Source organism: Nansenia antarctica (assembly GCF_963989245.1).
Source record: "Nansenia antarctica genome assembly, chromosome: 1".
Classification (NCBI taxonomy): Eukaryota; Metazoa; Chordata; class Actinopteri; order Argentiniformes; family Microstomatidae; genus Nansenia; species Nansenia antarctica.
This window is the reverse complement of record NC_137674.1, coordinates 57,920,181-57,931,377: the sequence shown is the minus strand read 5'-3', so window position 1 is coordinate 57,931,377 and position 11,197 is coordinate 57,920,181. Positions and strand designations below refer to the sequence as shown.

The 11,197-nt window shown below is 44.1% G+C and overlaps 1 protein-coding gene across 1 annotated transcript; it reads left to right on the top strand.

The window, feature by feature from the left end:
• Window positions 1-1,079: 1,079 nt before the first annotated feature.
• On the top strand, window positions 1,080-5,429 carry lrfn5b (leucine rich repeat and fibronectin type III domain containing 5b; the record flags this gene model as incomplete). Its single annotated transcript, XM_080546075.1, has 5 exons — window positions 1,080-1,970; window positions 2,289-2,463; window positions 3,164-3,497; window positions 4,292-4,592; window positions 4,737-5,429. The coding sequence occupies 5 exons, from the start codon at window positions 1,080-1,082 to the stop codon at window positions 5,427-5,429; spliced, it is 2,394 nt and encodes a 797-aa protein (XP_080402201.1).
• Between the last annotated feature and the right edge of the window lie 5,768 nt (window positions 5,430-11,197).

Here is an 11,197-nt window from a genome sequence, read left to right as displayed (position 1 = left end):
ACTGCTAACTTGCAGATTCTTTAATCTTCATGCTCTTAGCATGATCCATCCCTGACAAGATCTCAAGATTCATCAAATGGGCACCTCCTTATCTCTTGTCTCAGATGTGTCATAAGTAAGAAGAGCAGTAGGGAGCACTGAGAAAAAATCAATACCCAGGGAGGGTACTTCAACCGTCACTGAAGTAGCGGGCTCCGTCGACCCCCTCCCATTCCCTTCATATGATCCTGGGAGACATCAGTCTAATTCTGATGAGTGACTGGACTGCCAGACTAGACTTTCATCCCTCTGTAGTCTGTACACAAAGATAAAAGCCATCTCAATATTATCATACCAAAAACAAAGCATCAGTGGAGCACAGGCTAAAGTAGAACTGTCACCAGACAGACAGTGTCTTTCTGTGGGTCTTATACTGTATATTCCAAATATGCAGCCATAGTTACATCACATCGCACTGCAACCTGCACAGCATTTTTGCATGCATTTTGCACGACCTGATTACTTCTGAACTTTCTGTAATGTTGTTTACCGTACATTAAGAATGTTGATATACTAATTAGCATTCTGCTGCTATCACCTATTCTATTATTGACGCTCTGACGCTATTGTATATACAGCTATTGTTGATTGTTGATTATATCCTGCTTATTCTATTACTGATTTGTATTTCTGCTGCAATGCCAATGTCTAATTGAACCTGAACTCAATAATGTTACTCTTTGTATCCGTACATTGATGCAATGAAAGCAATTCTGATTCTGAGCAATTCTGATAGTTGTTAACGTTGTTAACGTCTTTCAGTGTTGTTCAAGGACTCGTTTAGAAAAGCTCCCAGCTGAAATTCGGTAATCGCTGTCCTTTCTCACTTCTTGATGGTCAATGGTAATTTAGCGCAGACTTTTATATAGTCATTCTAGATTAATGTCTTTGCACTGGTCTGGTACAGGTCACAAAAATGATCACACATATAATATACTGTACATAATGTGTACGGTTGTGCTCTACATTGTCAATGTATTGGCTTTAAAATTCCTTCTCTCTCTACCTGTCCAGGTGTGTTACTCTGACTGGAAAGCCTGATGGAGACCCTGCTGGTTTATCTGATGGTCCTTGTCATGGCCGTGAAGGCCCACAAAGTCCAAATCTGCCCCAAGCGCTGTGTCTGTCAGATGCTTAACCCCAATCTGGCAACCCTCTGTGACAAGAAGGGGCTGCTCTTTGTCCCACCAAACATCGACAGACACACCGTTGAGATGCGCCTGGGCGACAACTTCGTCACAAGCATAAAACGCAGAGACTTCGCCAACATGACCAAGCTGGTGGACCTCACCCTTTCACGGAACACGATAGGCTCCATCACGCCCCATGCCTTCAAGGATCTGGAGAACCTCAGAGCCTTACACCTGAACAGCAACAGGCTGACCCGGCTCACTAACGATACCTTCAGCGGGATGTCTAAACTCCACCACCTCATCCTCAACAACAATCAGTTGATCCACATCCACACCGGGGCCTTCAACGACCTCACAGCTTTAGAAGAGCTGGACCTCTCCTACAACAACTTAGAGAGCGCTCCCTGGGTTGCAATACAGAGAATGACAAGTCTCCACACCCTCGGCCTGGACCACAACATGCTCAGCCACATCCCTGAGGGGACCTTCTCCGGCCTGCAGAAGCTGAAGCGGCTCGACGTCACTTCCAACAAGCTCCAGAAGCTTCCACCCGATCCAGTGTTCCAGCGGGCTGGAGATCTCGCGACATCTGGGATCATGGGCCCAATGTCGTTCGCACTGAGCTTCGGGGGGAACCCGCTGAGGTGTAACTGTGAACTGCTGTGGCTGAGGAGGCTGAAGAGGGAAGACGACCTGGAGACGTGTGCCTCTCCGCAGCACCTGGCGGGCCGATACTTCTGGACCGTGTCTGAGGAGGAGTTCCTGTGTGAGCCGCCTCTCATCACTAGACACTCACAGGTAGTGTTATGTATGATGACAAATAATGATAAGACAGGGGCGACATTGTCATGATAAATGCTCTTATTGTGATATTTTACAATTATGTGAGACGTAAATGTATTGATTTATTGATATATGAAGTCATCAATAAATAAAGGCAATAACAGTAACTGCTTTTATCATGGAAATAAAAATCCAGTGCAAATTATCCAATTTCTCATTCATAGTTTCATCATATATTACGGCACTGCCGATAATCGTGCCAAACATATTTATGGTAATTGCTTTTATCAGGATAATTGCAACCACTGATCATCTTGCCGTCCTTCCCCCCAGGAGCTGCATGCATTGGAGGGTCAGAGTGTGGCACTGCGCTGTAAGGCCAGGGGTGACCCAGACCCCAACATCCACTGGATCGCCCCTGATGGACGGCTTATGTTCAACTCGTCTCGGGCAGTGGTCCACAGTGACGGTACCTTGGACATCCTCATCAGCACCGTGAAGGATTCGGGTGTGTGTTGTTGATGAAATGTCTGTCATCGTTTGTTTATATGTTAGGTGTTTTTTTATGTTAACCTATACACTCACTGGCCACTTCATTAGATACACCTTTTCAACTGGTTAACGCAAATATCTAATCAGACAATCACATGGCAGCAACTCAATGCATTTAGTCATGTAGACATGATTTGACATTAAGTGATTTAAGTGACTTTGAACGTGGCATGGATGTTGGTGCCAGGCGGGCTGTTTTGAGTATTTCAGAAAGTGCTGATCTACTGGGATTTTCCCGCACAACCATCTCTAGGGTTTACAGAGGATGGTCAGAAAAATTGAAAATATCCAGTGACCGGCAGTTCTCTGGACAAAAATGGCGGTGGTGGTGTAATGGTGTGGGAGATATTTTCTTGGCACAAATATTCAGCAACTGCGTAATGCTATAATGTCAATATGGACCAAAATCTCTGAAGAATGTTTCCAGCACCTTGTTGAATCTATGCCACAAAGAATTAAGGCAGTTCTGAAGGCAAAAGAGGGGCTCCAACCCAGCACTAGCAAGGTGTGCCTAATGAAGTGGCCGGTGACTGTATTAGGATATGATATAATATCATCATACATCAATATAATGTATCTATTATATTATTATCTATTACTGTATCTATCTATATGCTGCAAAAATCCTCACTAATAAATCCTCTATCCTCGATCAGGCACCTTCACCTGTGTGGCCTCCAATCCAGCCGGGGAGGCCCAGGAGACGGTGGATCTGGTCATCGCTAAGCTCCCTCACATCACCAACAGCACTGCGGTGGAGCAGGTACCCAATCCCGGATCATCAGATATCGCTACGGTGACCAAGACTGGAGGAGAAGGGGGAGGGCTGCCGCTGGGGAACACTAAGACCAGCCAGGAGAAAAAAGTGGTGATCGCGGAGGCCACGTCTACGTCCGCCCTTGTCAAGTTCAACTTTCAGAGGAGTATACCAGGCATCCGCATGTTCCAGATCCAGTACAATGGCACTTATGATGATTCGCTGGTTTATAGGTGAGTGTAGTCTCGACTGGTATTTGAACAGTTAAAACCCATGGGGAGTAAAATGCTTGTCAAATGTGTTCATTCAAGGTGTTTCTTTCCTCATACAGACTGACTCATATACTGTATTAAGCTCCATTATTCAATGACTTGGAAAGTCACCCTGGTGCAGTGTTTGTTTTACAATGTGCAATACTGTGATAATACCTAATCAACTAAATCAAAAGGAAATTCCAGCGCTAAGCTTTAGGGCGATGCTTAGATGAAAGAGACATCAGAATGTCACAAAAACCTTCAGAGGATCTTTCTTCTGAGAAACTGGCGCACAGAGCATTATTTCATCCTTTTAAGTCCATAAATAGTGCTTATCGTACTGATATTATTTGATTATTAAACAGAAGCTTTCATCCGAAGTGATGTTTTCCACATCAACAACACATATAGTATTCAGTGTATGAGGCACATCAGGGAATCTACACCCTAAGATCAGATTTGTTAAATCACACAAACCCCAGGCTTCAACCAAGTGACACATTTGGACCACAGGGATTCACTCTCTCTCTCTCTCTCTCTCTCTCTCTCTCTCTCTCTCTCTCTCTCTCTCTCTCTGTCTCGCTCTCTCTCTACCTCCCACTCTCTGTCTTTCTCACTCCTAGAATGAACCCAATAACCAGCAAAAACACCTAATCAATCAACATGCCACTGAAATTCTGTTAACTCCATCTGTTAAACAAATGTTATTCTCATTCTGTCACCATTTTTACTATATATAAACGTCCATCATCGTGACTGCCTCTCTTTTGCAGAATGATCCCACCAACCAGCGAGAACATCCTGGTGAATAACCTTGCGGCAGGTACGCAGTACGACCTGTGTGTGCTGGCCATCTACGATGACCTGGTGACAGCTCTGACGGCCACCAGGGTGGTAGGGTGTATCCGATTCACCACTGACCCCCAGTACCTCAGCTGCCACTTCATGCAGTCCCAATTCCTGGGCGGAACCATCGTTGTCATCATCGGAGGAATTATCGTGGCTTCCGTGCTAGCCTTCATCATCTTCCTCATCGTGCGGTACAGAGTCTGTAACCAAGGCGATGTGGACAAGGTTAATTGTTGATTTTAAAAAATTTCAACGTAATTGGTGTTATTTAGCGATATTTAGCAAATTGTTTTCTTTTTTTAAATTTATTTTCTTTAATGTATATATCTCTATATTTAATCTATTATTCTCTCAATTAATCTATGTCAGGCTCTGGAGATGGGGGACATCAGGTCACTGAGCAGCGATGGGCAGCTGCAGGGATGTGGAGTCCCCAAGTCCCTGTCCAAGCAAATCCTGCGGCCGGAGAAGGACGATAAGGTCTGTCTAAGGGTAGCACTGCCTCCGCCTGAGCTGGGGAAGCCACGCCCCCCGGCCGTCACCGCCACCACCACCAAGCCCTCCATCCCTGACTGCACAGTCACTACCTCGGGAGCCAGTCACAGCTGGCACCCAGCCTCCCCCAGCACCCAGAGGCCAAATCGCTCCAACGGCCCACCAAAACCCTCAGAAGCCGGTCGAGCCGAAGGCCAGACAGAAGTGGAGTTAGAGAACACAAATCGCAATAACTCATCGGAAGCCAAAATGGCTGCCGGTGTGACTGTGAAAGTTCTCGCCCAAACCACAAAGTGGACACCTGCACGAAGGGGACCATGCCCCCCAGAAGCCCCCCGCCATTACATGACTGTGCCTGCGGGGGGCGTGAGAGTGAACCGCAGGCACTCCCTGAATGTGGAATCGTACAAGCAGCAGTGCTATGTCAGTTACCCAAAGCCTGGCGGGAGTCTGCGGTCCAAACGTAGCCTGTCCATGAGTGTAGAGCTGCCTCAGCTGGAGGCAAACATTCGCCTGGGGAGGGGCAAGCGTTCCCGGTCCGAGTGGCTTCTTGAGAGCACTTTATGATTGGGATTTTATGATATAGGTTCTCTCTTTTCATAGATTGGATTGTGGGCTGCCTCGGAGCAGACAGTGACTTTATGCCTTGGTGGAGTTTTTGTGTTCTCTTCTGAGAGGCCCAAGTTTCTCTCCTGTTTCTGAGAGCAAGGTAGCCGTACAGGGTTTAAGGGCAAATGTTTAATATTTGTTTTCTACCTAATATCCTATCAAAGTCATCTTTATATACGACTATGGATATAACTTTGAAGAAAAGGCACAAAAAAATGTATAAAGCAACTTCATGTACAAAAATGTTAAGTTGTGTAACATATAACTCGAGACACCTGTAAGTGTTCACATGGTATTGAATGCAGTAATCTTGTTGGAGATATAGTACTACAGAAAGATAGAAAGCGAGACTGGGAGGGGGACTATTATATTTGTTGTATCATTGCCTGTTACTTTAAAGTGATTAAGATTGCTGTAGACAGTTGAGATAATTCTTTGTCTTCAGATTTACAAACAGCTGGTGACATGTCTTAATTATCTTGGGGCGGTTTGGTGGTGGATTACAAATGTTCTGAATCCATGCACCCCGGAGATGTGGAACAGAATGTTTTCTATCTCATGTAATGACAGAACCGGATCTTCTTCATCACGCCTCACAGACCACAATGCAGCATTTATGGCACCAAGTCAATTCAGCCTAAAACTGCCCTCTGTTTGAATCAATACATTTTTATCACATAATTACATAAAGACTCAGGCTGATAGGATTCCTGTCATAACTGATATGACAATTGAACCAATAACGACAGTATGACAGGACACAGGCGACTTCAGGTGGATGGAGCTTAAAGGAGATGTGGCTCATTTTCATGTTTTTTACTATTATGACATCACACCAAGAATCATTGTTAATTGACTTGTCAGTGAAGAGAAACAATAACCACAGAGTGGTAAGAGAAGTCAGCTCTTGATTTTGCTGTCGTTTATGTTTGATGTTTACCAGTATAAATAAACCAATGATCAAAAGGATTTATTAATGTTGTTTCAAGTTACCCTATGAAACAGTATTCCAGTTTGTTTGTTTAGTTTTGTTCAGTTCAGTCAACTTGTGACAGCTATTTGCCAGTACCCACTGAAGGTAACTTTCTCTTAGATCCAATAACAACATTAGAATACAAAGGAGATGTTCCCAGTAGTCTACATTAGGGTCATTAGTTTCCACCAGAGGTTGCTTTTTATCACAATTGACAAAAACAATTGCACCTCTTATTCCAGTGAACCCTGCCAGCAGCTGTAATGACTTGAAGGTTTCAGTAACCTTAAAAGGCATTTCAATCCCCCTGTGAACTGTGGCCTTCTGACAGATCTCTGCCCCTGAACCCATGAGTTTGTTCAAAGAGAAGGGGAAGCAGATGATGAAAAGAGGCCATGCTAGTCACCGGGGACTCTCCCCGCCCGCACATCTTCACACGTCAGACAGAGCTGCTGCTGCTGCTGCTTCTGCTGCTGCCCTCAGACTAGGCACTGTGGACGCCAGGCACTGCAGAAGCCCGCTGTCACAGCAGGAGAGGTTAAATACACCAGTGTTTAGAGCAGGCACCGCCAACACATCTAATCTGCAATCACAGTAATGTCTCAGACTGCAGAACGGGAAGTCATCCCAATCATCTGCCATTAACTATGTTATTATCAACTGTAACATTGTGTGCGCTGGCTCTGATATATGTGTTCTGGTGGTTGGATGGATTTTTTAAAATATTTTCTTTTTTAACTTTTGGGCTGATTCGCCCTGTATTGGACTAACGGACCTTGAGAGAGACACCACGTTCACTTGGAGTTCTCTCCGTATTAAACAGACAAGGCTTGTTAAGATGAGCTGCACATGTGTCAGACATACATTAATTACTGTCACCCAAACAGACGGGGCTGGAGTGTTTTTTTAAATGTATTATTTCTCGCTCATTATGGATGATTAAAATGCTGAGGAGCTCGGCCTGGACCTTGCTTCAGTCTCTGGTGGGTGCCAGAGGTGTGCGTTAATAATAGATGTGTTTCTGTAGAGGGAGAGAGAGAGAAAAGGAGAGGAAAGAAAGACGGAAAAAGGGTTTGAGAAAGGCAGGTGGCGAGGGAGGGAGGGAGAGAGAAAAAGAGGCTACGGAGAGGGAGAGAGAGTGAGGTGAAGAGAGTGAGAGTGAGAGAGAGAAAAGAGGATCCTCTGTAAGTCAGCCATGCAGCCTGCGACTCCTCAGTATTCAGTGCACCTCTGCGTGGGTGAGGAAGGGGGGGAGGAAATGGACACGGCTGGAGGTTTGCCAGTGAGCAGAGTGTGCCCTGCGGCCAAATCAGGACCACATACTCCCAGTCACACACTGCAGGGTCCTACCCCCTGCTCCTCTTGCTATCCCACTCAGGCCCTGCTTCTAACCCACTTCTATCCTCCCTTCCTCTGTTTCCCTCTCCAACCACCATCCCATGGCACACACACACACACACACACACACACACACACACACACACACAGACACACACACACACACACACACACCCCTGCCCACCCACCCCTCCTCTGTCTTCTGCCCAACTCCACTGCATGATTCACCAGAACACCCTGCCCTCAAATCCTGACCGCCGACTCCCTCCTGCTGTCCCACTTCAGGCCTCGTCTGCCAATCATACTGTATGTCACTGAGGCTGACCAGCCTGAAAGACTTAGACTGGCCAACACCACTCACTGGTCATCATTATGGTGTTACTGTATATAGTCTTATCAACCTCCTGCTGTTAGTGGGGATGATATTTTCTTTCTCCAAATGTCTTTGTCTGGTTTCGGGACAATTCACCTTTTTGGAACAATTAAAGCAAAATGATCATTGATGCTATAATTGCCTGTTGCTATTCATCATAATCAAGACTTGGAGACTATCACATCAGGGCACTGATATGGCCAATTTGCAGTCAAATTGCTCGATCTTTGAGTCGGATTGAATTAACTGAAGACCATTGTATGAGGGGACTAATAGAAATGTCTAATTGTAGATTCAGTATCTCTAAATGGAAATTGAGTGCAATGGAAATTAGCCCGACATAAATTAGTTAGACATAAATGACTCAGACATAAAAGAAAGATTGTAATGCAATAGTTTCTGGTAAAGTTCTTTCCTAGAGAATATATAAAGCCTGGGGCCAGACAGACAACATGACCAAAGCACCAATAGTCTCTCTGTGAGGACATAAAGAGGGAGATGATGCAGTGTAAAATGCACAGGCAATTGCAAAGAGTATGCATTATTGAGAGAAGTAAATGGGTCCAGAATGAAAGTAACTCATTAATAGTGTATGTGATTAGTACTGTTTCTGGGAAAACAGAACTGGATAGGGAGTGATAATTGAACTGGTCTAATCAAAACTAACGACATCCTTAAACACAGTATCAACTGTTACTGTCTAGTGAGTCTAACCCCAGACCAGGTCTGAATACCATTGTAATGTTAATTATACATTCTGATTCGTTAGACTGCTTTCATGACAGCTAAACTCACATTGGAAATGACGATAAGGAGAAGGTTAGACACCAGGCGGTGGCGAGTAACAGACATTTGACTGACAAACTGACAACTGGCATTTCACACCAAAGAGAGCAGACTTCTGACGCGAACTAATGACATCTCTCTTTGCTTCATCTCTCTTTTAATTGCTTCGAGGGTTCCCACACTGGGTGAACAGATGCTCTTTCCCGTCGTATTCCTCTCTCTCCTCTCTCTCTCGCTTCTCTCACAGTTACATATGCTCCAGGGTGATGGAGGACAGAGAGGCTGGCTGCAGTTGATGCCAGACAAGCCAGGCTCCATTACATTAGGAATAATTTTCTGCTCATTTGCCTGATAGCTGCTATCGCTTATGGAGGTGATTTGCTCTCTATCTCCCTTCTAAGCGTCTCAAATGATGGATCTCTCATTGATTGCCAGTGTAAGAGATCTGAATGTGACCTAGCTAGCCTGACTGCCAGTCAGCTCTCCAACTATCAGCTCCTGGCAAAGCGAGGCGACGGTTAAGCCTCTTTAAGGAGCCCATTCAGAGTGACTTAGGAAGAGCGCTTATGATAATCTTGTTATCACTGCAGGCTTCTGGTAATGGAGGAAATGATACCCTGGGTAGGAGTAAGGTGGGGGTCCACCTCTTTATTAAAACTTTGAATAAAGAGTTCAACTTTCCAAAATGTGCATATCCTTTCTTTGTACACTGCTGATCATGGGGGAGTCGTTTCCAAACAAACCACGATATTGGTCTAACCAGTTCTGTTTATCCAGGGATTATAAATTGACAACCCTTCTATCTATCTAACCTTGTTTATTTCATTTCAGATGTTCCATTGCCGATTAGAGCATATATATCAAACGATTTTACTTTGGACTGCAATTAGGCTGTAAATTAAATGATCAGTGCTGGAATAACAATAGATGGTTTGATCAGTTGTCAATGTTTGTGGTAGATTGGACAATAGCACAACTGGGACATCTGGGATGAAATAACATCAGGTATACGCTCATTAGAGATAACACTTTCAAGGTCGTTTGATGACCATGTTTGCAGTGTAAAACCAGCTCTGACTAGTTACCATCGCTATGCAGAGCTTTGGGATGCAATAGCTGTTTTGAAGAGAGTGACCGCGTGGAACGGAGCGCAGAGACGTGATAAGGATTATAAAATTAGCATTAATTAAACTAGAAAATGATAGTTCCTAAATAAACTTTGTGGGTTGTTAAAGTCTTATTATGGCAATGGATGCAGTTTAAATTGTACTGTCACGGTGAAAGAGGAGTAGCATTTTGTTTCCATGGAACCCATGTAAATGCATACAACTTTAAATGATTATACAGATGAAAAGTCCTAAAAATAGTATTAAAAGTCTGTACATTAATTTAATTTAAGTAGAGTGAGTCCACACGTTGATGCATTTAGCAATTTCCTCCTTCAGAGGGAATGGGCCTGTGGGAATGAATAGGTTTTCAGGCAAATTCTAGTATAGCTCAAAAAGTATAACTGGCATGAAAAAGAAAGTAACTCAAGTCACATAAAAGGCCATTTATATGACAGATAGATTAGTGTAGTTGAAAGAAAGTGATATAGATGGACCAATGGGTAAAATATGGTCAAAGGGTAGCATAAACCATCGCTCTCGCTCTCTCTCTTGTATATATATTTATATATACACTGTATATTGAGTACTGAGGAAAGCGCTATACATAATATGTGCATTATATAATGTATAGGCCGATATATGAGAGAAGGTTGGAGGATAGATAGATAGATAGATAGATAGATAGAGAGGTAGAAAGATAGATAGATAGAGAGAGAGAGAGAGAGAGAGAGAGAGAGAGAGAGAGAGAGAGAGAGAGAGAGAGAGAGAGATAGATAGATAGATAGAAAGGATGACGGTTTGGTAGTTGAAAGAAATTGAGATGGTAGTATGGACAGATCGTCAGACGGGAGGATAGACAGAGTGATGAGAGATGGTTAGAGAGAGAGAGAGAGAGAGAGAGAGAGAGAGAGAGAGAGAGAGAGAGAGAGAGAGAGAGAGTAGGGGGGTGGTTTTATTGGGGTAACTAGTTGCCAAGAGAGTGCACTGTTGTGTAATTATTCTGAATTATTCTGCCGGTCTCATGGGTCAGGGTGAGAGGGTGTGCTATATTAGAGAGAGGGGGGGGGGGGTTGATCATCATAACAAAATTATAATTATAGAACGAATATTGGTGAATCTGTCCGTGTTGTAAGTTAACATGTTCTGC